Source organism: Cottoperca gobio, chromosome 13 (assembly GCF_900634415.1).
Source record: "Cottoperca gobio chromosome 13, fCotGob3.1, whole genome shotgun sequence".
Classification (NCBI taxonomy): domain Eukaryota; kingdom Metazoa; phylum Chordata; class Actinopteri; order Perciformes; family Bovichtidae; genus Cottoperca; species Cottoperca gobio.
Genome location: NC_041367.1, coordinates 21,070,433 through 21,097,963, shown reverse-complemented (window position 1 = coordinate 21,097,963; position 27,531 = coordinate 21,070,433). Strand labels below are relative to the sequence as shown.

Below are 27,531 nucleotides of genomic sequence, written 5' to 3'. Positions count from 1 at the left end.
GTGTGTTGCATGTTGCTGCTGCATTAATGTGTGTGTTGCATGTTGCTGCAGCATTAATGTGTGTGTTGCATATTGCTGCTGCATTAATGTGTGTGTTGCATGTTGCTGCTGCATTAATGTGTGTGTTGCATGTTACTGCTGCATTAATGTGTGTGTTGCATGTTGCTGCTGCATTAATGTGTGTGTTGCATGTTGCTGCTGCATTAATGTGTGTGTTGCATGTTACTGCTGCATTAATGTGTGTGTTGCATGTTGCTGCTGCATTAATGTGTGTGTTGCATGTTGCTGCTGCATTAATGTGTGTGTTGCATGTTGCTGCTGCATTAATGTGTGTGTTGCATGTTGCTGCTGCATTAATGTGTGTGTTGCATGTTGCTGCTGCATTAATGTGTGTGTTGCATGTTGCTGCTGCATTAATGTGTGTGTTGCATGTTGCTGCTGCATTAATGTGTGTGTTGCATGTTACTGCTGCATTAATGTGTGTGTTGCATGTTGCTGCTGCATTAATGTGTGTGTTGCATGTTGCTACTGTAGATGTTTAAGGTTGTTCTCATTTCAACTCCTTTATAACCTGTTGGTAGTTTAATCTACACAAAGCATCATATTTTATAAGATCATCATGTTTGTCCTGTGAGAAACTTTCACGAGTTTCTCAGAAAAACTGTTTTCACGATTGTGACGATGCATTTTACAGCTGATCCAGGAGACTAAAAGGTTTATTTAGCTTCAGAAGTAGGAGAATAAAAGAAAACATAAAATAACAGTTTATCAAAAACTTTAAAAATCACCACATTTAGAGATGCATGGTTTTCACTGAAGAAGGATGTTAAACATGTAAATACTCAAGTATAGTACAAGAACAATGCTTTGAATTTGTACAACCAGCTGTGTATTATTACAATGTGAGTAGTATATGCAAATGAACAATGTTTAACTTCCCTCCATGTTGCCAGCAGTTTGAACTACTTGTAGTTGTAGCCCCAGAGGCAACACAAGTCTGTTGGATGACATGAAAGTGGACTTTTGGTAAATGAGCAGGGAGCTCTGAGTGCTGGCAACATGGAGGGAAGTTAAACATCATTCATTTGCATTAACTACCCACATTATAAAGATACAAAGCTGGTTGAAAAACACAGTTTCCATTAAAGCACAGCACTGGAGCAAATGTGCTTAGTTACATTCCACCGCTGGTTAGAACTAGTACCGGGAAACAATTAACAACCAAATCATTTCTGCTTCACAGTTTTGAGCTCAATATTGAAGGTCTGCGGTCATACAGACTGTTTCCAGTAGATACAGCCTGGTTCCCCAACTGTGTAGGAAGTTAACTATGAACTGTGATACCTGTGAGAGGAGGAAGTCCTGAAGTTCCTGCTCCTGGTGAGACAGTGTGACGACACGTCCATCTCTGTGCACCACTCTGATCTGCTCCACACCGATGTTCAGCTGCAGCTGGATGGACCTGAACACACACAACATGTGAAGCCTCTTCTAAAAGTGCTCAGACGTGTCAGTCAAGTGGAAGGAGACCAACCATTAGCCAGAAAGAGGGACTTAAAACAAATGAGGCATGCACGATATATAATCGGGCCGATAACATTTCTAATATATTATTATGTATTATTTATTATTATGTATTATTTAGATAACAAAATTATAGCCGATAATACGAAGTCTTTCAAAGACAGTCTATTTGGATGGAAATGTGAAACAAATAAAATGAACGAGGTGTTTACAAGGAAAACTCTTTCATTGTGTTTTATCTGCAGACTAAAGAGCCATAGGGTCTATAAAAGCCTTCACTTTAGTACTAAGGGATGCACTTTACTTTAGTTTCAATTACTGGTGTTTAATACGTTGATAGTTTGATACGTGTGATTTGACACATCAGTGCATTTATTTATTTTAAATTCTTATAAAAAACCTGCCTCACCCTCATGCACGAAAAGAAGCATACATGTCCCCCAAACCTTTTCAAAGCATTTAGTCAGCACAACACTATGGCACCATATGTCTAGTAAGAACTGTTCTTTGTTTTTGTTGTGTTAACAATAGTGATGTCAGTTAGATTGTGTTAGGTCACAGCTAAGGAATATTTGGCAGCACCTCATAAATACATTGGCAGGTTTCCCCTGTATTTCCCACATTGCGTCCCCCTTCCTGCTCCGGTTGTTCCTTTATCCTTCTTCTCCTCCACTTACTTGCAGATCTGCTCGTAGCCCTGAGAGGTGATGAGCACCTTGACGCTGGACTCGTACACATCGTTGATATTGGACCAGTGAGCCTGGATCTGGGGGTCTTCTATGCGGCTGGCCAGACTGTCGATGGTCCGCGCCGTCCTGGTGATCACAAACAATAATACTGCTGAATTATAAAGCAAGTGGTTAAAAATTAAGTATTATATAGTAAACACTGATTTAACCACTCAAGTATTGCGGATGATTTCTTTGTTTATAAATGTATAATGAGCTCAGACTAAGCAAAGACAAAGTACACCACCTTCTGGCCAAACGTGGTATTGCAGTGAGAGGCATGTTAGGGAGCTTCATATAATGTGCACGGAGTAATGCATGTTTACTGCAACTGAGCAGAATATTACTCATTTGCACAACCTCCAATTATATCCACAACCCATTTCCCAATAAAGCTGACACTTCCGCCTTGTTTTACAAACAATATCTATGGTGGCAATAAATAGTTGCATAGTTGCATGTTTTTTGGCTCCTAACGTTACTGTAGCTTAAAATGTTGTGATACAAAGAAATGACTGACAATTGTATTTATGATCAATCCGCAAATAAAACCATAGATGGTATGATTCCCCCCCCCCCTTTATAAAAACATTTTTAAATCATTGTTTAATATGCCTTTATATACTGCATGTGTGTGTGTGTGTGTGTGTGTGTTCATTTATTTTAATTTGTTGTTACATTTAATGTTTTCTTTTATTATAGTGGTTTGCCATCATTACTATGCTACATGTCATTATAACTATTGTACATGAATGTTGATGTACATTTGCATGAATATTTTTGAATTCTTTTTTTCATGCACAAATGGAGAACGTTATGCGTTTAACAACTGCACTGTAAATTAAGCATCATCTGTTTTTCAATCAAACAAATCTTTACAACAAAAAAGAAAATCATAGATGGTACAACTGAAGTTACCTGCTGCGTAGGAAGATGTGTTTGGCCTGTTTGATGATCTTCTCGAGAAGCCCCTCATTCTGCTGCAAGCTGGAGATTTCAGCTTTGTCGTAGGCATGCGGCCCCGCTAGGCGCATACGTTTGTGGCCAAAGGGGGCGCTGGCAGGATGCGGCATCATCACAGAACTCAGCTGCTGCTTGTGGAACTGTAACAGAGACGAGGTTGTTCAATGACAATTGAGCAAATGTAACTATTATGAAAGAAGTGATAGACTTGTACTGATGGTAGTTTTCTAGATATATTTGGGGCGGTATTTGTCCTGGTTCGAATGTGTTGCAGGATGTGTCCTAGCCCGACATCGGCAGAACAAATCACAAATTAAAAAATTTGCTTGCATATTCGTGTGGTTCCCAAGAAGGACCGTCTCCAAGAGGAGCATCAGTAGCTGCTCGGATGAGTCTGTTTTTTGCCAAATTTGTCAAATTTCCCATCTGGGACAATAAAGACTAAACTGAAGCACAACTATAACCCAATAGAGTAAGATAAGAGGATAGCACAAACAAATGTCAACTCATATTTAAGTGACAATTTTTGTGTTTTAAATATATTCCGATTTCACCGGGTTGTAAAACGTTTCCAGCTGAGCCCAGTAAACTCAGTAAAAACAGCATTACAAGTCAGTATAGCCCGACCGACACAGGATACCAGCAGATACCGATATTGACACATTACACATTACACAAACCATAAATTATTATTTTTTTAAACAAGAAATGAACTGTCCGGGACATTTTGCAGTTGAAAAGTAAACGTATCACTACTCTCCGGTGGAGAAACTACAAAATGGTGACCCTGTTTCAAAACATATCTTTTTGCATTTCTTTACCTCAATTTCTTGTCAATTATTGACCAACAGATCCACCGTTACAATATATTTGCAATGAGCTAATATTTCTAGTGGGCAGCCGCTTCAGATGCAGAGTGACTTCACACAGCGTGTCACCTCTCTCATCATCTGATGCAGGTTGTGTTCCAGCACGTAAAGGTGGTCGTCTGGTTTGGGTTTCTCTGGAGACGTCCGATGGTTCTTCTTCTCTCCCGTAGAGTGGCACAGTGAGATGGACAGCTGCAGACCTGTAAAGGAACAAACAAGACATCAGTATACTTGTTTCATGCCTCCATAATAATATATGTAAAAGAGCTCTTCCAATAAGTTTTGGAATCAACATTTGTCTTTTGTCCACTTTTAAAATATGGCACTAATGTAGAACTATTAGAACGTAGCACAGGTCTATAGTGATGCAATTTAATGTTAAATATGCAACAAACATTGATCTTCTCGTGATAACGTCCAACAAAACATGTCATGAGCGTTCCGACCTGGGAAGGGCTGTGAGATGATCTGGTTCTTCACAACGATGTGAGGGATCTGGGATTTAATCTGGACAGCTTCCCTGGACAGCTGGGCGAAGATCTCCTTACACAGCAAAACATTCTGAGCTGCCTCGAGCTTCACATGCCACTGCTGGGTACCTGGGCGGAGAGAAACAAAGGGAAAAAGATGATCGGTTGATGAGGAGAATGGGAAGACATGAAAGATGATACAAACGATGGCATGTAGAGGAAAAAAGAGCAGGACAATTCCAGAGATGACATACATGTACTCTTCTACAGGCAGAGATTCAGGGAGTCTTAAAAGTTTAACGCCTGTCAGAAGACGTGCAGTGTCATGTCTTGTGCACTGAACCTTACCGGCTTTTGTTTTTGGCGGTTTCCTGAACAGGTTGACGGTTCCCAGATCACCGATATCTGGAGCTTGTTTCTGGATGGACACCTGAAGACATAAACAGTACTCGATTATTACAATGACACGTTTCTGAAAACCTCAAAAACGTACGAGTCATTAAAGGTCACAGTAGTATGGAATTTATAACAACAAAAAATAAGCGCTACAGCGACTCGACACAGGTAATCCACCAAATTATTTCTACATAACTAACTCTAAAATTCATCAGAGCCTCAAGATAATTTATTCAATGTTTTCTTTTTTTGCTTTTCCTCTCATGCAATTCACACACAAATGCAGTTGTGAGTGGAAAATGTGTAAATCAATAAACTCCAGCTGCTGATCACCATGTAGTGGACAATTCACAAGTATAAAATCAAATCAACACAGACTCAGAGAGAAAAGTGTGCCATTGTGGTTTCCCTGTCACCTTGATGTAAGCAGATCCCTCCAAATCACTGGGGATCTGGACATCGAGGGGGCAGTAGTCCTCCGGGGTCTTTTTGTCCAGATCAATGTCTGTGTTCTTGATCACCTCAAACGTGCCGTTGTGAGGAAAAAGGGAACCTGCATGAGTAAATATTCAAAACATGTTAGTTTGGGATTAGATGCAAGTTAAAAGTGTCCTTGTGTTACTTTGTAAAACACAACTATGTTTGTAACAAGCCTTTTACAGATTTGACTGAGTATACATCAGAGGCCTCATCACCTGCGCTCCGGTAGCTGAGGTCTCCCAGGATCTTGTCCCCAACTTTGCGTAGTTTCCACTGGGAGCGGAGTCGCAGCAGCTCAGAGTTGAAGTCCCTCTGCCTCCTGTTCTCCTGGTTCTCTGCTACCGATTTACTGAGCTTCTCTGCTCCCTTCAGGAGGAGCTGCCCTGCTGTGCCCAATAATTTCTTTTTACTGATCAGCTGGAACACCTGGGGAGTCTGCACGAGGGCAAGAAATGCTGATATGAATGGAAGTAACACACAGATATGTGTGAGAGATATAAACCACAGAACGTCATCATTTTTTAAATATTTCTTCAGTGTTGCAGTCACAGTTGGGTATTATCTGTAGGATCTTTATTCTGGATCTCAAATCACTCACAAAATACATTTGAAAAACTCAACATCAATGTCTCTTTTCAGAAATCATGACCCGGTTACTCAAGATAATCCACACACCTTGTTGTGAGCAGTTTCATGTAGGAACTATTTTCTTTCTACCGAACTACACCCATCAATCGGATCACCACACAGAAGGAAGCGTGCATCTACTCATGGACCAGTTTACCTTGCCAGCTGTTGGATCTTGAGACACTGGGTCTAAGGCCATGTACTTCTTCTCCTTCACCACGCTGAGCACGTCATGGAGTACACACATCTCTGTCAGGGCACTGCGCAGGTTGTTACGCACCGAGTCCCAGGGCCAAAGAGATGGCTGAAACTTAACGGTGCCTGTGTGAGAAAAAACACTAATCAGGTTTTATTCTAAGAGAGCACACTAAATCCATATCAATCTGTTATATTATACAAGAGTATATTTTGTCTGGAATCCATCCACATGTCATTCATAAATAAAATAAAATATAATACATTACATTCCTAATATTGCCTAGTGATCCGCTTTCAGACAGGTTAACAGAATCTAGCTCTGACTCTTAATTCCCCCTGCTCTCTCTTGAGCATACATTACCTTCCTCTTCCTCTGGCTCCTGCTTGCTCCACTCGCTGTCCCTGATTTCGCCCTCGATGCACTCCTCCTCGGAGTCAGATCCCTGGTTGAAATCAATTCTTTGTGCCAACTTTGCCAAGTTCTGGGACATGGACAGAGGGGGGACGTATGTTTCTGTTCCGTCCAGGGCCACTTCCTGCACCTGCTTCTCACAGGAAGACTCGATGCTGACCCTTACTGCTGGACCTCCAGACATGATTACAGGGCTGATGAGGAGGAGGAGGAAGACAAGCAGAGATTTAAATCATCAAACTGTCTGAGGCACAGTAGAGCACAAAGCAATTCAGCTGAGTGGATCCCTGTATTTGACATCTTTTAAAGCCAGTTTCAATAATAGTAGAACACACAAAAATTCACTTCACTAAATGTTTACGATAAAAAAAGAAATAAGTGATACTTCACCACGTCCAAGTCTGAAAGTAACACTTTAATTGACAAGTTCAATCACCTTCTTTAACTTTAGACTACGGTCATTTAAGGCATTTAGGACTTTTGGGGACCTGCTGGTTTATCTGTTGGTGATGGAAGATAACTAAGTACATGGCTCAAGAGGTAAAGTGGTCGTCTAGTGATCAGAAGGTTCCAGGTTCACTCCAGTGTGTTGATGATGAGCAGGTTGGCAACTTACAGTACATGGCAGCCTCTGTCATCAGTGTTTGACTGCCTGTTTGAATGGGTGAATGCTGGCACGTGTTGAAATGTACTTTGAGTGGAAAGGACTACCAATATATAGCGCTATATAAACGCAGTCCATTTACACAAGTACTATTCTTAAGTACAAATTCAAGGCACTTGGTAATTTCATTTTATACTTCTACTTCACTACATCTCAGAGACAAAGGTTGTACTTTTTACTCCAAGGCTGAAGTATTCATTTATGGATTGAGGATATATTAAAAAAGCATCTGGGATCGGCTGGAAAATGCATAGTCAGAAGATTGCGTGGTGCTCACAGGACAGCGATGATACAAACATATGATGACCTTTTAGAATATGACGCATTGCTATAGATTAAACTATCCAACACTATAGAAAGGAGCTAAAAGTAGCACAACCTTAAACATTGGTTGGGTTTTGAATTAAGAACTTTTACTTGAGTATTTTCACAGTAGTGTTACTTTAGACTATCATTATTTAAGCCATTTAGAACTTTTCAAGACCTGTTGGTTTGTTTGTTAGATGACCAAGAATGACTGCATAAATAACTGTCTAATCATGGCTCGAAAACTGCATTTAATTGTCTATTTCTACGTCTAGCTAGCAAGACTCGCTAGCGTTAGCCCCTTGCTAATCTCACAGGATAAATGAAAGACCCCAGAGATCGAAAGAAAAGGGCAAAATGACAGCATACTATTGTATTCGTGTAAATCTTACCTTTAGTATGCAGTCACTAGTATATAAAAGGTTATTCACTGGAGTTGTGTAATATTATTTCCAGTAGCGAAGTGATTGGTTCATTCTTCGCTCTCCACACAGGAACAACTGCACTCTGCTGCCCCCTAGCGTGACGCTGAATACTAAGGAGCTTAGCCGTTTTAGGGGCTTTATGTTAATTTCTTTCATATCATTTTAATGTGTTAATAAAAATGTTTTATAGTTTAATGTAATCGATGTAGGGTAAATTATTCCCGACGCACATATTTTGGGTAGGAACCATGTTTAGTGTTTGGTCGGAACCAAGAGGACTTTTGATAAGCACGGAACGGGAGCGGCGGGCAGTTTAAACTACCGGATGTGACGTAGTTTAGGACAAAAACTCCTTATTATGTTGGCATGGCTTTCTGGTGATAAACTAAAGGTATGGGGTTGATTCAGTCTCCCGTCGGCACTTTCTTGCGTCTTTCCATAATTCTATCGCATTTTTTTTTAAATGTCTCAATTAAAACGTCTAATAAGTCGTGCTGTTGGTAAATCCCTGTAACAAGATGCTAACTAGCCGATATGAACTAGTAAGGCTAACAGAGTTGCTACCTGCTTTTGGCTTTTTGGAAAATGTCTACTAGCAATATTTGAGGAAAATGAAGAGAAAAGTTGCCTCATTAAGACTGAGCCCTAACGAAGAGGCTCGGATAATACGAGAGGAGCATGAAAGGAGGCGAAAACTGCGGATACAGCAGGTAAGGCTAAGTATGTGTAACGTGACTCAAACAAAGAATTCGATCAATGCACGTAAACAGAAATGGACATAACGTTGAATCTAAAAACATGGCAAGCTAAGCTGGATAAACAACATGTAACTTATGTACAGATTTAAATATAGATTTAAAAAACGTGTATATGTATGTATATTCAGTGTTGGGGAGTAACACATTGAATTACATGTAATGAAACTAGTAGTTTAAATACATTTGGCAGTAGCTTTCTGGTAGTTAAACTACATTGACATTTGCATAGTGATTCAAGTAGTTTTTGCCATTTTGTTTTTGTGTAGTTAACTACTGAAACTCCAAACTATTTTAGGCCATAAAACGTAAGGATTGCTTTTATTTAAAAAATATGTTTTGTTAATGTGTCGTATAAAGACGAGATTCTGCTTTGACTAGTAAAACGTGTGTGTGTGTGTGTTGAGAAGCAGTCATGAAATGGAAATACTGACTTTCCTAAGAAATATTGAGAAGTGATTTATATATTGCAAGATGGAAAAAATGTAATTACATTTAGACATAAAGACAACTTGCTGAAAAACCTCTGCTCTGAATTAGTGTTATGAAACAGCTTTTCCTGCTTCAATATGTAGGGCACATTCAAGACAGGCGTTAAGTTTGCCTTTTTCTGGCAACTTTTTTGTTATTTTAAGAATGAGTATGCATGTGTGTTTTGCATTGACTTCCAGGTGCGGGAGCAGCAGCGCTACATTGCGCTACATATTCGGCAAGAGGTTGAGCAGAGACGGCAGCGGGAGCTGGAGCAGCTGGAGAAAGAGCTGAGGGAGGACTGGGAGAGACAGCAGAGGGAGAAACTCCACACACTGGAGAGGCTGTACCAGGAGAGCCTCCAGCTTCTCGGCCAGGGACACAGGAGTGCAAAAGAAAACGTAAGAGAACATTGGGCTAAAATAAAAGCTATACCATGTCTTCATTAGCTGGAGTTTCTAGCAAGGAATGAATACAATATACCCGTTGAAGCTGTCACTGCAACATTTGTGTCACTGTTGAGTTCGGTGCTCAGTGCAAACAAGATGTAAGATGAATTTGGAGACACTGAAACTGAGATAAACACCAGACCAAGGAACAGCTGAAAGCAAAATGTGAACAAAACCATCACATGAAGATGAACCCATTGTCCAAATCATTGAAGTTATGCTTGGTCATTTTGATTTATTTTCACAAGGAACCCGACTTGGCAGCCATAGCTCAGAGGGAGGAGGAAAATAACGTCAAGGCAGAGGAGCGTTATCAGGAAGCCCTGAAGGAGCTCAAATCACAGAGACTTAAAGACCATGAGGGGCAAAGCCGGTAAGCATCACAAACATTTGCTTAAAAGACGTTTCCATGTTTGAATTTGATCAGTATTAACTGAACATTAAGTCTATTCATTTGTTTGTCTGTAGATCCATCAATGCCAGGAAGAGAGCACTACAGACAGAAAAAGAAAGATCAGCAAAAGTGGCCAGCCTCCCAAAGCCTCTCCCGAACCCCATTCAGGTGACTTATCCCGATCGGTAATAATTACAATGTGTTCCTGCTGGCCTGACGAGCAACCTCTATTATCAAGCGGACTTTTTACATTATGGTAATAAGCAGTCTGGCAAATTGTCGTAAAGGCTTCACAAAATCAAGTTTGGTCTAAGTGTTTCAGACGTGTGGGACCAGGATAGTGTGTTCAAATGTCTGTTCACAAGTCATTTATGTTTTTGGTTTAGTCTCAATCTCTCTGTTTATCCTCTCAACACACAACTAAGCAATGCTACCAAATCTGTCCTGTTCACAAAATAAAATACAAACTTTCCACGTTGCACAGTTTATGATCGGATGGAGTCATGGTAACAAAGTCTTCTTCATGTTCAAGCAGAGCATCGATTCCAAGAAACCACATGTAGTAAAGAAATCTGATGTGAGTGCTTTCGCTGCCACGCATTACCACATGCCTGAGAGCACAGTGGACAGAGAGGCAGACACAAAGCAGGTAAGCCCTCTGATTATTGTATGCACTTAACTCCATGCTTTGTTTGTCTCCTTCCTATCAGAGTTGTCTAACCTATACATGTGCATACAGCCTAATGCCAAGGAGGGAGCTGAGCTGGAGGTGAGGAGACTGCAGGACTTGCAGACGGAGGAAAAGAGGAGGCGAGAGGAGCAGCTTGAGAAGGCTCGTCTCAGAGGGAAGCAGGCCCTGAAGAGGGAACATCTCGTGCAGGTGCAACTTACCTTTTACTAGATGACCAGATAGACACCAAAATTGTTCACGTATATCTGACAGATGATTTGCTCCGATGCTACTTGCCATCACAGTTGCAAACACTGTTGACTGACAGAAGGACAACAGCATTCATCAAAGTAGGAAGACTGACCTCTAAAGTGAAGATTGTATTGCTGTGTTAATAATTGACACAGTTGTGTCATAGAAATAGGCAGTCATTCGCAGGAAAAGGAGTTATCACTAGATTAAAACATCTTCACCTAAACGTGTTCTAGAGTCTTGTATCGGAGTGCCAAGGTGGCATGTTACTTGTGAAAAGAGACCAGGAAGGTTTAGGGTGAATATATTAAGAGTGGCTTTTATTTAGCCTGATCTGATTTTGATGGTCACCTTTAGGATCGTGAGCGCTTGCTTGTTGAGCTGGAGCACATGCAGCAGACAGACCTGCTGAGGAGGAGACAGCAGGTGTCACAGATGCCGCCTCAGATCTTCCAGCCTCTCTACCAGAGACAGGAGATAGGGGAGGACGTCCAGAGGGAGATGGAGTTTGCCTTTGAAGACATGTACACCGGAGAGAGGAGTAAGGACTCTTCAGTCTTGTAGTATTTTGCTATGAAAAGCCCCTTTCCCATGGACAAAACACCCACTAACATCTGGCTTAAGTGGGAAAGGTTACAATTGATCTGCTCCAGCTCGATTGGCAGTGATGGAAACATGATGATGTTCGCCCCTCTTCCAGCTCAGTGCACGTTGAAGGGAATTATAAAAAATCGAATCAACAAGGAAATTATTAATATTAACGTTAAAAACAGAATTAAAATGCTCTCCTCAAATATGGATAAAAAATAACTGCTTTCTGGTGCGTTCCTGACGTCGACAGTGAGTGACACACCAGAAAAAAGAAGACTCGTCTACTGCCAATAAGAAAAGATTCTAACGTCTATCTTTAGTGAGTTTTCCCACGTAAATAAAAAGTCATACTTGCTAATGCTCGGTGACAAAAGGGTAAATTAACCACAAAACCAAGTACGTGTGATTGGATTTCAGTGCTTGAAGCTCTGCTTTAAACCATGCACGTAATACTGAAATAGCCAGAAGGTCGCACTCTGTCGATACAGTTTCACAAATCTATTATAGATATTAATATAATATTGGCCAACATAGCATTTTTATACATTGCCTGTGTCTGATCCCAGGGGTGAAAGGAGACCTGGTGATCCAGCTGGTACCCGAGCCTCTGCCAGCTCTGTCCACAGACAGCCAGGACCAAGAGCTTGACGTCACACTGGATGAAATCCCCACACGAGGAACAGGAAACACACAACAGGACACTGAGCCGGAAACATCTGGTCGAGGTGAAGAGAAGCAGCAGATACACATAAAGAGTTTTTAAGGGTTGTTGAAAGATTTGTTTAAAGAAAATGGCAGTTACTCTTTGGGATTTACACAAAATCGATACACAGATCTTTGTTTACTGTAATATATGAATTATGTAAGTTCATCAGTCAAAGACTCTCACAGTCACAAACCCTGAATACAACCTGACCACCCTGCCCTGTGTGATAACTATATGACATACTTTTCTTGAAACTCATCTTTACCAAGCTAGAACTGCATTCGGTGATTTTCATTACTTGCAGCGGAGCCCTCTAAACCTGCTCCTAGACGGGCGTTGAAGAAACTCCTGGATCGTATCAGGAACCAGAGGAACCAGTGGACTGACCACAGTCATGTCCCTGCAGCTGATTCACCGACCGCCATCACCGATCAGATCCCAGAACGGGACACAACCATCGACACGGGCTCTCTGACCAGCGAGGAGAAAGACAACCTGCCCCACACCGAGCTCCCCGAGCCTGCCCACTCGCCACCGGGTAAGTCATTCACTCTAACTGTTATGAAATGAATATAGAAGGCTATGTACAATTTGATGACATTTTTTGTCAAGGAACCACATTGCTTCACTTTGCAAGGTTGGATCAACCTCACCATGCCACAGACTGCTGCAGCTTGACGTGCATTACGCCTGCAGTGGATGAACTAATCCAAATATACTTTCCAATTTGATCTAGCAATAAGGAGATGCTCATAATTTTAGTCCAGAATCCCCATATTATCTTAAGCATCCAGACTTTGAAGCGACGTTGCCGTGAATCGGGCCTATTCAGGAGAAAACAACATACAGATTTGGATTCGGTGATGGCTTTTGTGCACAAGGCTCTGGACGGATACAAGGATCGCCATGTTCCATACTGTTGCACGCCTAACGAACTTGTGCAAGTGGCATGCCCTGTTTACCGGCGACATCTGTGGTGGGATGGGGTTTATCCGACCGTGCAAAGTGAAGCACGTTTTTTTTCTCCTAGCACATTACAATTTCAGAGAATATTAAAGTTATTTTCTCGTAATTGTACAAATTTAATCTCGAACATTTTTATTTGTTTCTCTATATATTACCCCCCTCCCCCTACATTTGTCCTAATACTATTAATAAAATGACAATCTTTTATTTAATACGACCAGCGTTGGAGACCACAGAGCAGTCGCCTGCAGCAGATGCTCAACTTCAGGATGTACTTTCCAACAGAATCCCAGAGTTTGAAGAAGAACGAAAGAAGAGGGTAGGTGCTGAGTCCCATTTATATGATGCAGAGCAAGAACTCTTTTTGTACACTGGACACAAACATGTAGACAGGAGCAAGTCTTCAGACAGGATTACATGTACTATTGTATGTCCAGTGACAGTTGTTAGATCCCATTATAAGAACTTGTAGGAGACACTTTCTCAGTGGAAACATGCGGTGTGCGGTCATGCCGACACATTAAATAACAAAAATAATTAAATTATAAGAAGCATAAATGATCCTATCCCAATATATTCATGTTTATTTGTGATTGGTTGTAATTCTTTGATCCAGCTGTTCCTCATTCCTTAATTAGTCCAGCCTCTCTAAAGCAGGAGTGTGTTGGGGAGGGTGCAGCCCTCTGCATTACAATTTGTTTCCGCTTTGAACATGTTGTCTTTTTTTGTATGATAAAATAACTTCAGACCATGGCTTGGTTCTCTGTTTCGGAGCCAAACAAAAATGAAGTTAAGCATAAAAAGGGGCTGGTGGGTGTTGTATCTACCTCCAGCGGAGGAACACAGGAGCCTGGATCTGGGCTGGTTGGGAATTCCTGTGGAGAAAGGTGATCCTCTGAAGACTTTCACAGAAGGAAGTATCTGCTCACACGGCTCCAGGAATGGGACAGATTCGATTAAACTTTTCAGTCAAACTGCAAAGTGCATCTAATGTGTTTTTACCCTCAACTATACATGGGATATCCAGTCAATATTGAGGCGCTTAGCTGACACTTGGGTTCAGGATAAACCTTTGAGGCAACATGTAGAAGTTCACTGTTTTTAAACCTTGTTTTCTTTGTTCAGGAAGAGGAGCTCGAGAGGGAGAAGCAGCAGCAGGTGGTTTTGCTCCAGGAGCTTGAAGAGCAGAAAGCCAAATTGGAGCAGATGCTGTGTGAGGCTCAGCAGGAGAGAGAAGATCTGAAGGCTGTTGTGACCCAGGTTGTTCCTATTAACCAACCACACGTACCTGTCCATGACCAGGAAGTCACCTCTGTTAATCCTGGTCTAGTCTCTGAGGTAGGCTCTTTGATAAAGTATCAAAGCTATCCTCAAGTTAACCAATTTCTATGTAAAGTGTGGTCAGTGAATTAATATTATTTCAGTGATGAATAATTGCTACTTCTACACTCGACAGCTGGTGCCTCCTGCGGGTGAAGATGACCACACCAGAAGGATTAGAGAATACCAACAGAGACTTTTGGATCAAAACAGGTGTGTTTTCAAAGCCTGAAGATGAACTCCTTTGTTGTGGTTAACCAGTCACCCTTCCATGCAGTTATTCTTGAAAGTAGATTTCAACAGGTGACAGAATAATTCACCCTTCATTTGTACTTTCACTATATTTATACAGCTTAAAGAGTATATACGTTTAGAGGGTCTCTTATGCCATACAGATTGTAAAGCTTATTGAGGCAGTGATATTGGATAAACTGTAACGCCTTTTTTAAATTTTAGAATTCACCAGAGGTCAGTGGAAGTGGCTCGTCAGCGCCTGGAGGAATACCAGCGAGCTCTACAGATTCGTTACAACATGACTGCCCCATCGTTGCTGCCTGCTGTTGTGCCTTCAGGCCTCATTCACCCACCTCTGCACAGTGCTGAGTCTGTGCATCTTCCAGCTCCACTGCTGCTCCCTACAGCTCCTGCAGTGCATGCATCCATCCATGCTAAATCACAAACCCCTGTGGAAGTTCCCACAAGAGAGTTTGACATGTGTGCTTCACCTTCACGACTTCCTGGCTCCAGTGCAAGCATTGGCTCCAAGTTGCTGTCTGATGAAGTTGAATCTATTTTGAGTAATCCCAGGAACCAGAGACCGGCTTTCACTGCGTGGCTGACTGACAACATAATGGAGAGAGTAACGGAGCACCTTACAGAGAGAGTAACGGAGCACCTTACAGAGAGAGTAACGGAGCACCTTACAGAGAGAGTAACAGAGCACCTTACAGAGAGAGTAACAGAGCACCTTACAGAGAGAGTGAGACCCTCCTCAGAGCCACCGCCTTACAAACCGTTCACAACACATCACTCAGCCAGCCTCCCACTCCAGCCAACCTCTGATCCCATCCAAGTCAGTAGCCGGAGCATCACAGACTGTGCTCCTCTGGTTCCAGGCCGTGCACAAGTAAAGCCTGGGACCTTGCTACATTCTTCCCTCCGGACTGGGTCCCTGAACTCCAGAGAGGACGACGACATGGAAAGGCAGAGACGAGAGATGCAGGGGGTCCAGAGACGGCTGCTGGAGCAGAGGGACGCAGTGGCGCTGCAGCAGAGACGGCAAGAAGAGGAGAGGCAGAGACAGGAAGTGGACATGGAGCAGATAAGGCGGCAAAAGGAGACGTTGCAGGCTCTGATTCACAGTGACGCACAAGTAAGCGAAGGCACTATTACATTACTGCCCTTGTGTTTTTATTTCAGTATACAAATAATAGTCTTTTACAAATTCAATGTAAATCAAAGTGTTTGTTTCTGAGCGATGATGTAAAATTAACCGACCTAAAATGTATTTAATTAAGAAATACATTTCATGATGGTTTCTACACTTGAACTGAGCTCTGTGTGTGTGTGTGTGTGTGTGTGTGTGTGTGTGTGTGTGTGTGTGTGTGTGTGTGTGTTTGCTTGTTTGCTTGTTTCTGAGCGGTGATGTTAATCTACCCGACCTGAAGTGTATTTTAAAAATGCATTAATGAGGGTTTCTACACTTGAACTGAGCTCAGTGTGTGTGTGTGTGTGTGTGTGTGTGTGTGTGTGAGAGACACAAAACTTTCCTGACGCATCTTCTCACCCACAGCCACTTCCAGAGGCAGCCAGTGAAGATTTGGTTTCAGAGAACATCAGCCAGACCCGCCTCAAATTACTTGCATCCCTTCTGAGAGCTATTGAGGAATCTAACGGAGGAACTTTATCACACCTAGAAGACCCTCAGGGTAAAGATGTCTCCCCTCAGCAACCGCCATCTAACAGAGGTGAGACGGGTAACTGACATGTCTGATTGCAGATAGTTTACCAGCTTTTTCACACTATTTCCATTGAACTACAGAATTGAAAACTGTTTGTGATTTTGCCTTTTTTTTAAACAGCATTTTCTCAAAATCAGTTTTTTTCTCACACTCTGAGCCTGATTTATAGAACATTTAATTCCTAAAAATGCTATAATGTATAAGTATAAATGCATAAGTTTTTATGGCTATTGATGATTTGTGAGTGATACAAAGACTTCTAAAACTCCCTCTGTAAAAACATTTGACTCTTGTCAACAAAATGTAACAAGAATTTTGAATCTGGCTTTTTTCCAATGTTCAGTTTTCAGTTGTAAATTAGCACATAAGATAATAAGATAATGCCTCACTTGCATATTTAAGCATAACAGTTCAGAAAACTTGTAATACAATTGTTTCAATGTAAGTAATTAACTGGGGAAGTTTCACGGTGATATTTTTAAGTCATAATTCAGCTGTAGGGTCCTTTAAATACTGATTATCAAAATGAATTGGCTGGATTTACACATTTCTTATTAAACTCCAACCCCGGCCATCTTATTTTTAATGTTAGGCATTAAAATGCAATACTATAGTTCTGGATCTGTGATGGCGTTGCTCTATTATAAGATAAAAGGCAACACTTGAAGTCACTGCAGTTTCATCAATACTGTGAAATAATCTTTTTATTTTCCATGTTAGATGTCATTGCTCAGAGTGATGTTCCTGCTGGACCTGCCCCGGCATTAGTCCTCCCCTCAGGACTCTTCCCTCCTCCAGCAGCAAAGCCCCCGGTGACCCGCGTCAGGCTGGGCATCATGGACATGATGACTGAGCAACATGAGCTCAGTGCTATTCAAGAGGTGGAGACATCAGTCAACACCAGTCAAATCACAGGTCCGCTCAGCCGCAACAACACATGAATGAGGTTTTCATCACATTCCTGCAACACATGACAAGCTATGGAGAGTAATATCAATTGATTGCAGTGTCCATTTTTCCTGCCCCCAGGCCCGGAGAATAGTGTGACGGTTCCTCTGCACACTCTGGGCTGGGATCTGAAGGAGGATTCAGAATCGTCGGTGGCCTCTGACACGACTCTGCAGACACCCTCTTGGTCCAGCAGTGGGCAGCGGACTGCTGAACGATCCACCAGCTCTGAAACAAGCTCAAGCAGATTGAGCCATCTCATCTGGAGAGAGAGGCTGCTGATGGGGGCAGGAACATCTCCTGAATCCTCAGAGTCTGGTATGTAGAGGGCAGTTGATGATAAAGAATACAGATGGGAGGTAAATGTTAGTATTTGATTAGAGAATATTTGGGTGAAAATGAAGATATTTCCTCCTGGTTACATTATTTTCCAGATTCAGTCCTGAGGATAATCTCACCACTTTCCTCTGACTCTGGGAGAGGAGCAGACTACTCTGGTCCTGGAATCACAAGCTACAGATCCCCCACAGAGGTAACCAGCTGGAGATTAAGCAAACTGTAGTTCTGGCTCTTTCCTTCTATTGGAACATGTCAACCGTGCGGCAAATGTTTTTGCAAAAGTATCTGGTTTTCAGCCAATATCGGCGCCAGCCTTCTTAATCAGTTTAAGTCTGCCGGTGTCACCGTCTCCAATGCTGCGCCCCCAGCAGACTACAGAGATGTACGGTGCACTGGCAACAACAGACTGATGGAAGATTTCCAATATCTTGCTGTACACAGTCTACAGTCTATACAGTGATGAGCATCTGCCTTTCTGTTTTTGTTATGTTAGAAGTTGGCAACAAATGAGATTAGACTGACACTAATATTAGTGTTGTCTCCTGTGCAGTTGTAATTCTAGGAACATATGAATGACATGACTTTAATTGCGTGTGTCTTTCTGTTCTCTGAGCGATGATGTGAAATTCCTCGACTTGAAAGTGTATTTCATTAAGAATACATTTTATGATGATTTCTACACTTGAACTGAGGTGTGTGTGTGTGTGTGTGTGTGTGTGTGTGTGTGTGTGTGTGTGTGTGTGTGTGTGTGTGTGTGTGTGTGTGTGTGTGTGTGTGTGTGTGTGTGTGTGTGTGTGTGTGTGTGTGTGTGTGTGTGTGTGTGTGTGTGTTAGGGTAACCCATAACGAAGTAACACTTAGCATGCCTTTCTGCATAATGAGTAGGCTAATTTAACTTGAGTAAATGGTCTGAATACTTCTAACACTGGCTAGAAGATTTAAATATTGAGCTATAAAATCTTTGTATGCATGTACAGTGTGTGTCTTTATGTCTTTGCTTGTTTCTGAGCGGTGATGTTAATCTACCCGACCTGAAGTGTATTTTAAAAATGCATTAATGAGGGTTTCTACACTTGAACTGAGCTCAGTGAGTCTGTGTGCATGTATGTGTCGTACACCAAATACACATTTTAAAAGTAATTTCACTCGGTAAGTAAATACAGTGCTGCAAATAAAAAAACAACTCTAGAATCTGTCTATAAATATTCTCAAATTTTAGCTGCTTGTATAACAAAATAACACTTAACATGGTCCTTTCTTCATTATTATATTCATGATATAAATATTCAGTGTGTGTGTGTGTGTGTGTCTTTATGTCTTTGCTTGTTTCTGAGCGGTGATGTTAATCTACCCGACCTGAAGTGTATTTAAAATGCATTAATGAGGGTTTCTACACTTGAACTGAGCTCAGTGAGTCTGTGTGCATGTATTTGTTTCATGCTTTATGTTATGTTGTTTATGTTGCACACTTATGTTGTGTGTGTCTTTGTCAGTCTGCACACAGGCCTCCTGATTCTGACTGCCACTCCTCCACCACCATCTCCACCGGCAGCTACATCACCACCGATCCTGAGCAGAACTTAACCACTGGTGAGGGACGGCAGGAGCGTGTCCTGTAGTTTATTTATTTGCTAAACCATTTTTTTATTGTGATTTGAAACTTGGTATATATTCTGACGCTGAATGAATGTAAAAATAATTTAAATCGCTTAACTATGCTTTTCCCTCTTTAAGGTGACGATATGAGATGCTGTACACGACTCATAATGCGTGTACAGAAAACATGCTGGTTGTGTTTTCTGTAGTAATTATGGCCTAAATCTGTTCTCTTCTTTTTCTTCTTCCACTTCTTCATTAGATAAATCCCCGTCGCTCAGACTTTGTGAAGGACGAGGAGCAGATTTTCCCGACGTCTCCTCCCCATCCGGTCAAAGCTTCTGCTCGGCTGCAGGCCGTCCTGGTCTGGTTGTAGACTCTCTGTTTAATGACAGCAGCATCCAGCACATTATAGACAAATACACAAGGGAGCTTAACATCTCCCTCAGCACTGCTGGCAAAACCACAGGTACGGTTTACTGCACATTTAGTACAAGAGTACTCTCTCGCTCTCTTTAGCTGGTTAGAATGATGGCAGTTGCCACATCTGTACCCTGGTGTTAGTGTGCTGCAATGCTTTCACCTCACATCAGAAGGCTGTATCATGTTGGTTCAATTGTATGTTTCCTCTTTGATGGTCTGCAGACAGTGAAGGCTCATATGTGGAGGAGCCTGGCTCTTCAGTTTCTCAGCGCTCTTTGGTTCGAGTCTCTGAGAGGAGAGGGGAGGATGAAAGCTTGGAGGCTCGTCTGTCTCTTCGCTCAGACACAGCAGGAGCACAGAGGAGTGGCCTGGTCAGTGACTCACAATCCACCATGTTTTTACAGTAGCCCAGAGTAGACAAACCAAACTCTGGCTCTAGAGAGGGCCTTTTTCCTTTACATAACTAAAGGCCAGCGTAGTTCTCTGACATGCTTGGAAAGGGAGGGGTGAATTTAGTTGGTTGCAATCTGAAACATATTTTATTGTAACTCACTTTGACAGTTTGACCATTTTTATATTTTACATTTTAAATCGGTTAAAATATATGTTTTGCTGTAAAATACCCATCATTCAATTGATGTTTTGTTTTTGCTGCAGGAATCTCACAACACAGTCAACTCGATCCTGGAGCACTTCTCAGGAGAGGGCCCGTCACTGGCCGAGGACCAAGAGCAGGACTCTTTTCGACCTCTGATTGGCCAGCTGACAGAACAGTCGTCCTGTCTCGCTGCTGACCAGAGGGACTCGGCCATGGAGCAACTGGTCGGTCAACCATCGGCTCACTCGTCCATTATTGGCCAGCTACCAGGTCCGCCGGTTTCAATGAGCTTTGATCAAGGTGGATGGGATTCCACTCTGAGTCGGATGATCGGTCGACTCTCCCATCAGTCCAGCTCTCATTGGTTGAGTGGTGGGCAGGACTTTTATGCAGGTCAGCTGATGGGTCGGGTGCCGTTGGAGCAGTCGACCACATGGTTGAATGAAGGTTCGGAAGAGAGCGGGATGAGACCGCTGGTTGGGGAGCTGGATGATTCTGCAGGCCAGCACAGCGGAAGCTCAGGTAAGAGGAGTGTTTGGGGAAACTGAGACGTGCAGTAAGGTTCTAAATTGATAGTAAACAAGACGGACTCCAACCTTCTAGCGATTCACTTGAATAATTTCATGACGGGCATTTGTCATCTTTACAATATTTATTGTTAAACAATTAATGGATGAATATAAATGAATTAATCAAATGGATTGTTAGTTGTAGTTGAAACATTGTCCCATGGTGAAACATTTATTGATATTACTCAGTCAACCCTCAATTCACACAGAGCTTTAGAAATGAATACAGTTAATTAAAATAGAAGTGAATTGCTCCAGGTTATATCTGCATGTAATGTGATCGCTATCACAAATGCACTGCTGTTCAAAAGTCATAAAACAAATATATTGTATATCATTTTAAATAGATTTGGCCCTAAAGAAAGAATTGCATTCAAACTTCCATTTAGCCACAGTGTTGCATGAGAGGAGAGAATACTGTTTAATTAGTGTTCCGGTGCAGAACAGCATAAATGACCCTCGATCATTATTGAACCACTACGGTGCAGTTGGGCTCTAAATATTGAGTCTGCAGAGGGCCAAAGAAAAACAGTCTACTCAGTGTTACGTTGAAGAGGTTCAAACTGTGATCTGTTAGTTCATAGTATGTTCAGCTGATGTTCCAGCAGTGCTAACCCGAGACTCACCTTCTGTTTCTCCCGTGAAGTTTAAAGAGCTTTGCTAAAGCAACACGTTGCTGGTAATTCCAGCTTGTTAGAGGCGTTATTGTGCACTTGACACTGAAACAGGAAGCTGTTCCTGTTTAAATCTGCACACATGTTGATGCTGAGCGTCCAGTTTCTTTTACAGAGACTGGATTTCTTCTGATTGAACTGTTGCTCAGAGGGATCTTTGTCTCTTTCTGCCCTTTACATCGTCAGTCTGGTTGAACGTCGTACAGCGTTTTGTTCTGAACAAACTTACAAAATAACATCTATTAGTAAAGAGGACTTTCTACAACCTAAAAGCATGAAAGACCTTTCATCTGCTGTTTTGTAGATGAAAGAACCCACGTGGATATTGGTGTCTCAACTGAGGTCAGTAGGCCGTCGTCATACCCAGTGTTGCCTTCTGAAGCCTCGTCACACAGTGCCTCTGTCCCGAGGGCGAATACACATCCACAGGAGCAGATACTGCAAAACCAGAGCAGTCCAATGTGCCTGGGCCCAGATGGGACTGAAGGTAAGGTATACATTATTCAAGCAATTACAGTGAATTTTAGAATAAACTTATTGTGGTTTTATCAATGGAAGTATATTAACATCATTCACAATATTTAGCTCAAGCCACGTTGAAGTTGGATTTAGGGAACTTGAAGCAAAAAAAGTCATTAAATTCTGCAGTCTCAAATGTCAGCCATCTTGTATTTGCATGTATTTTCTTACCTAGTTAGAAACTTAGGCGTGCTTCTATGTTCATGTTTATCATCCTCTTCAATGTTTCTACGCTCAGACTCATTCCACCCACTACTGGCTGAGGTCACCCACAACGAAACAGCAGACCCCTCCATGACCTTTCACCTGCCAGAACACAATGTGCCTACCTCCCCTGAAGGACTGGCCAGCGGGGAACGCAGTGTTTCCATACCTTCTGAGGAGTTTGAAACCCACACTGATCCTTCTATTGAGTCTGAACCATCACCTGAGCGCCTCAGAACAGAGCATCCATCCAGCTGCATGGCAGCGTCCCCTGCTTTCCATGAATCCTTCTCCCAGCTCATCACCTACCAGTGCCATCCCCATGAATCTGTCCTCATGGTATCTCCCACCATGAGGATAGAGGTAGAGCTGACAGCTTTGAGCCTGTCTAATTTAGCCTTGTGTGATGATCCACCTACTGTGGTCTTGCCACAGCCAGAGAGAGCGGATGCAAACAGAAACTGCATTTCTGTAAGGCATGGAGATTCAGTCCCATTCAGCGACCTCTCAGATAAGATATTGGTACGATTTTGTGTTTTCTTGTTCATTACATTTAGCTGATGTTTTAGTCCAAAGCGACTTAAAATAAGTGCAAACAATCATGATGATACAACTCCAAACAGCAAGAATCTTGCGAGTACATTAGCTTCAAATAGGTACAACCCTTTAAGTGCAGAACAATAGCTTCAAATAAGCCAAACCAATGTAAGTGCAACATACAGATAATAAGATCATTTTATTTTTATTATTGGCCAAAGTGCAGTCGAAAGAGGTGAGTTTTCAGTCTGCAACGGAAGGTGTGAAGACTGTCTGCTGACCTGACATCAATGGGGAGCTTGTTCCACCATTTTGGAGACAGGATAGCAAACAAGCGGGTTTTATTTTAGGGGAATCTGGGTCCCACTCGCAATGAGGGAGTAGCGAGCCGATTGGTCGATGCAGAGCGAAATGAACGTGCTGGGGTGTATGGTTCGACCATGGCCTGGATGTAGGAAGGGGCTGATCATTCACAGCACGGTAGGCCAGCACCATAGTCTTGAAGCAGATTCGGACCGCCACTGGTAGCCAGTGAAGGGAGCGGAGGAGTGTTGTAGTGTGGGAGAACTTGGGTAGGTTGAAGACCAGTCAGGCTGCTGCATTCTGGATGAGCTGTAGAGGTCAGATGGCACATGAAGGTAGTCGAGCCAGGAGGGAGTTGCAGTAGTCAAGAATCTGCGTCGCCTTCTGGGTCAGTAAGGGACGTATCCTCCTGATGTTGTACAGAGTGCGTCTGCAAGAGCGGATGGGAGAACCCTTCCCCGGAAGGAAAAGTAGTTTGGTCTTGTTGAGTTTCAAGTGATGTGCTGAGCCAAGTAAATTGGGGTAAAGCGAAAAGAGGAGAGGACCCAGGACGGAGCCCTGAGGAACCCCAGTGGTGAGTTGACAGGGGTCCAACAGAGATCCTCTCCAAGTTACCCTGTAGGTGCGATCCTTTAGGTAGGAATTGAGCAGGGAGAGAGCAGAGCCGGAGACTCTCAGTTCTTGGAGGGTGTGGAGGAGGATCTGGTGGTTCACTGTGTTGAACGCAGCAGAAAGGTCCAGAAGGATGACAACAGATGAGAGGGAGGCTGTTCTAGCAGCGTGAAGTTCCTCAGTGACAGCGAGGAGGGCAGTCTCAGTTGAGTGGCCTGCCTTGTTCACCTTAGTAAACTTTGAAAAAACATAATCTTTCAGACATTAACTGACTATTGCAGTGGCCAAAAAGGCAACACCTGCCCATTAAGAGCACTACGTTTTCCCACCACGCTTTAACAGCGAGTTGTAATTTATAGAGTTGACGGTCACAGTGTAATTTGGAAAAAGACAGTTCTGATGTTTTTTTATAATCTCCGCCACTGCTTCAGTAGCAAAAACATTTATTTTCATCAATCAGCTAGGCTCAAAACAAGCCTTACTTAGTCTTTTGCAGGATTTTGTTGGCTCAAAATGCTCAATGTTATGATCCACTAATGTTTGTGCACGATACGAGATGTATCTTGATTGTATAGGGAGATTGAGTGAGATTTAACTATACTTAGTTTGGGAGGGGAAAGTCAGACACACCTGACGGAGATATGCACGCTACTAAGTGCACTTTTCTAGTAAACCTTGTTATCGTTATTGTTATGCCTCTGCACGGGCAACAGCAGAGGCCGGAGGCATTATGTTTTCAGGTTGTCTGTCCGTCTTTCCCATTCTCGTGAACGTGATCTCACAGGATTGTCTTGAGGGAATTTCTTAAAATTTGGCACAAACGTCCACTTGGAGTCATGAATGAACTGACTAGATATAGATCACTGTGACCTCACAAACATGTTTTTGGCCATAACTCAAGAATTCACATGCTAATTATGACAATTTCACACAAATGTATTATAGAATAAAATGATGAAGTGATGACATTTTGGACAGACAAGGATGTAAACTGCGTTTTCATTGGTTGGTGAAGGCATACAACCCCAAGGCTGTAATTCTAGTTCATATGTTGTATGCTTGTCATCTCTCCCCATCTATCAGGAAGCTGCCAGTGAGAAGGGGATCCTGGAGCAGTCCGAGATAACACTAGTGAGCCTGACGGACACCACGCTGCAGGACCAAGAGACGACCAGCACTGAGGAAGACAAACTTGCAGATGGAGAGTGGGAAGAGGGACAGAAAGGCCAAGAGACAGAGGTGACTGTCTTTACATGTTTTTGACTTTTAAACTTCAGCGGCAGGCGTCTTTCTGATCTCTGAACAAAACAAAACATGTCTTCTCTAGGGGTTCGAATACACGTCGTCACTGGATGAGACTCCAGAGGATAAGAACCAAACACACTCAGGTAAAATACATCAGAGTGAATATATCTAACTGAGATATAACACTGTTGGGAGTGCTGAATGCGTCAGAATTTTGGGGAAATTTACTTACTTTTTTTTTCGTCAGAACATTGCAAACCTGTTAAAAACATTCACTCCCTAGATTCAGTGATGCCCCTGGAGTTTCAGTGGGGTCCTAGCAGAGGCCTGCAGGAGGTCCAGCAGCAGAAGCTCAGATTGTTGCTCCAGAGATCGTCCCGCAGGGTGGAGGCAATCAATGCCAAAGGGGCTCTTGCCAAGGTTCACCCTGAGATCCGAGCTTCATCTGAAGCCGGAAAGCAGTCTAAAGCTAAGGCATCTCAAGTAGTCACCTGTAAGGCAAAGACGAAGTCAGAACCTCAACATAAAACCATGTCAAAGGGGGAACAGGCTGAGCCGCATCAAACTACTGAGGAATCTGGCTTCATCAAGCAGAAAAAGCCCCAGCTTCCCCCTCCAGGTATCTTAACTTTATACCATTTCACAGTCCTATCACTTTATGTACCATGGGCACTACATTTGTATCATGGGCGGCAAAAAGGCAAACCAAACCGGTTAGTGAGGTATCTTTATAGAAACTAATGTTTTTGTTGTCTCCTTTTCATCCCAAACATTCACCTCCCTGAAATGTTTTTAATCTGATCAGTTGCACTGTGATACGCCATCTGCAAAACATTAATGGTTTCTGTACAAAAAGTGAAGGCTCTTATTGAGCTCATTCAGTTGTAAAATATTAGGTATGTAGAACACTACTGAGCCCCCCAGGGGGTCATATGGCAGGAAAACAAATGGAGGTGGAAATGTGTGCTACTAAAGGGGGAAAAATACTTTGTGAAGTGCTAAGTCAAGTTGCGTTCATAGAAACGATAAAGACTTCGGATATGCACATCTGACCTTGTTAGAATAAAAGGGGTGTTTGGATAGATGGTGTTATGGTAAAGACAGTCGTTATTTATAACCATTGAATGAAAGCTTACATTAATGAATGTAACTGTTCTGTAAGATGTTCTACATGTACAGCCTTTCGTAGCGGTGTTTCAGACACTGACAGTCCTGCTCCTTCATGAATGCATACTTGATGAGGATAAAGTACAGGCCAGAGGTATTATACAATGGCTTGCATGCATCTATTAAGTGCAGAATAATATAGGGTATTTTCTGATACCATTCATAAGTCTGTGCTTTCATTTCTGGGGTGGAAGTAAATACTTCATTACATGAAGATTTCTTTTGTCCATTAAATTTACAGGACGTTGTAGAAATGGGGGAGAGAGGTATGACTACCCGGCTAACCCGGGGGCCTGTTAAGTTTCATCTGAATGTCGGCCATAAGTCGATGCGTTGTAAAGTGGTCAGCAACAATCTGCCAACATCTAGTATTGTTCTGTGTATCCTCAGCGATCAATTCCAGGCTGAATAAGGTGGACGAGGTGAAGAACTGCACACCAGAGCAAAGGAAACGGGATGTTTCTGTGATGCATCAAAGAACGCAGAGGTAGTTGACCTTTTCATCTTACCAGTTCGACAAAACTGCTTTCTAGGTAACATGAGCACCCAACTAGTTAGATAGCATTTCACTAGTTAACATTTATGACAGTTGCAGCACTTCACTAGTAAGGTCAAAATAGAAAATAACTAGTCTGCATTATTTTTTAAAGATTTGCTTTTTCCCCTGCTAGTCAGCATTTTTGCCAACATGCAGCCATTAGTTGCAGTTTCTCCGACCAACATGTTAATTAGTGCGCAACAGCAAATGAAGCAGGTGGTACAGGACAAAATCCTGATTACTTGCATTGAATCTAAAAGATGTGGCGTTCACTAAACGGAATGATGCAGTGTATCTGTGTGCGACCATGTGTTTCTGCAGACTGTATGAGCAGCTGGAGGAGGTGAAGCATCAGAGAGCGACCAGGAACAAACAAGAAGCTTGTGCAAAAAACAGACTGAAGGCCAAAGAGTTCCACAAGGTAAAACACTTGAGTGTTTTGTTTAAAGTTTGTAAAGACTATATGCCCTCACAGAACTCCAAATGATGTTTTAGTTGCCTGGATTCTGAGTTGAATATTTTTCTATTATCTCTTCACAGAAAACGCTACAGAAACTTCGTGCCAAGCAGACGCTGTAATGACTTTGAATGTGTGGGAGTTCTCCATTTGTAAAGTTTTATCAATAAAGCATTTTAAGTTATTTAAATCCACTTATGCCATTC

At 42.3% G+C, this 27,531-nt stretch overlaps 2 protein-coding genes across 6 annotated transcripts in view; one reads left to right on the top strand and one right to left on the bottom strand.

Annotated features, from left to right (window-relative positions):
* med17 (mediator complex subunit 17) overlaps positions 1-8,185 on the bottom strand; it is an 11,918-nt gene extending 3,733 nt beyond the window's left edge. Inside the window, exons 1-11 of the mRNA XM_029445833.1 lie at positions 8,030-8,185; positions 6,617-6,861; positions 6,215-6,378; positions 5,646-5,865; positions 5,367-5,503; positions 4,903-4,984; positions 4,531-4,683; positions 4,154-4,284; positions 3,171-3,355; positions 2,202-2,339; positions 1,345-1,462 (exon numbers count right to left, since the gene is read on the bottom strand). Coding sequence (XP_029301693.1) covers positions 1,345-1,462; positions 2,202-2,339; positions 3,171-3,355; positions 4,154-4,284; positions 4,531-4,683; positions 4,903-4,984; positions 5,367-5,503; positions 5,646-5,865; positions 6,215-6,378; positions 6,617-6,851 — 1,563 coding nt within the window. The 5' untranslated portion in view covers positions 6,852-6,861; positions 8,030-8,185. The remainder of the gene's footprint in view (positions 1-1,344; positions 1,463-2,201; positions 2,340-3,170; positions 3,356-4,153; positions 4,285-4,530; positions 4,684-4,902; positions 4,985-5,366; positions 5,504-5,645; positions 5,866-6,214; positions 6,379-6,616; positions 6,862-8,029) is intronic.
* A 204-nt stretch (positions 8,186-8,389) lies between these two features.
* Positions 8,390-27,519, top strand: cep295 (centrosomal protein 295). 5 transcript variants are annotated; one of them, XM_029445832.1, is made up of 30 exons: positions 8,390-8,772; positions 9,489-9,689; positions 9,986-10,110; positions 10,206-10,299; positions 10,667-10,780; positions 10,871-11,011; positions 11,411-11,594; positions 12,211-12,369; positions 12,655-12,888; positions 13,538-13,635; positions 14,442-14,654; positions 14,773-14,849; positions 15,093-15,501; positions 15,598-16,008; positions 16,429-16,612; positions 17,318-17,512; positions 17,627-17,863; positions 17,980-18,077; positions 19,377-19,473; positions 19,742-19,948; positions 20,125-20,273; positions 20,560-21,022; positions 22,048-22,230; positions 22,501-22,988; positions 25,002-25,157; positions 25,246-25,306; positions 25,447-25,782; positions 26,721-26,817; positions 27,190-27,289; positions 27,409-27,519. In XM_029445832.1, the coding sequence occupies exons 1-30, from the start codon at positions 8,674-8,676 to the stop codon at positions 27,445-27,447; spliced, it is 5,649 nt and encodes a 1,882-aa protein (XP_029301692.1). In that variant the 5' UTR covers positions 8,390-8,673; the 3' UTR covers positions 27,448-27,519. The 5 variants fall into 5 exon arrangements, with proteins under 5 accessions (XP_029301692.1, XP_029301689.1, XP_029301691.1 ...); XM_029445829.1 differs by having other exon boundaries at positions 15,093-15,525; positions 15,574-16,008; XM_029445831.1 differs by having other exon boundaries at positions 15,093-15,565; positions 15,614-16,008.
* The last annotated feature ends 12 nt before the right edge of the window (positions 27,520-27,531 follow it).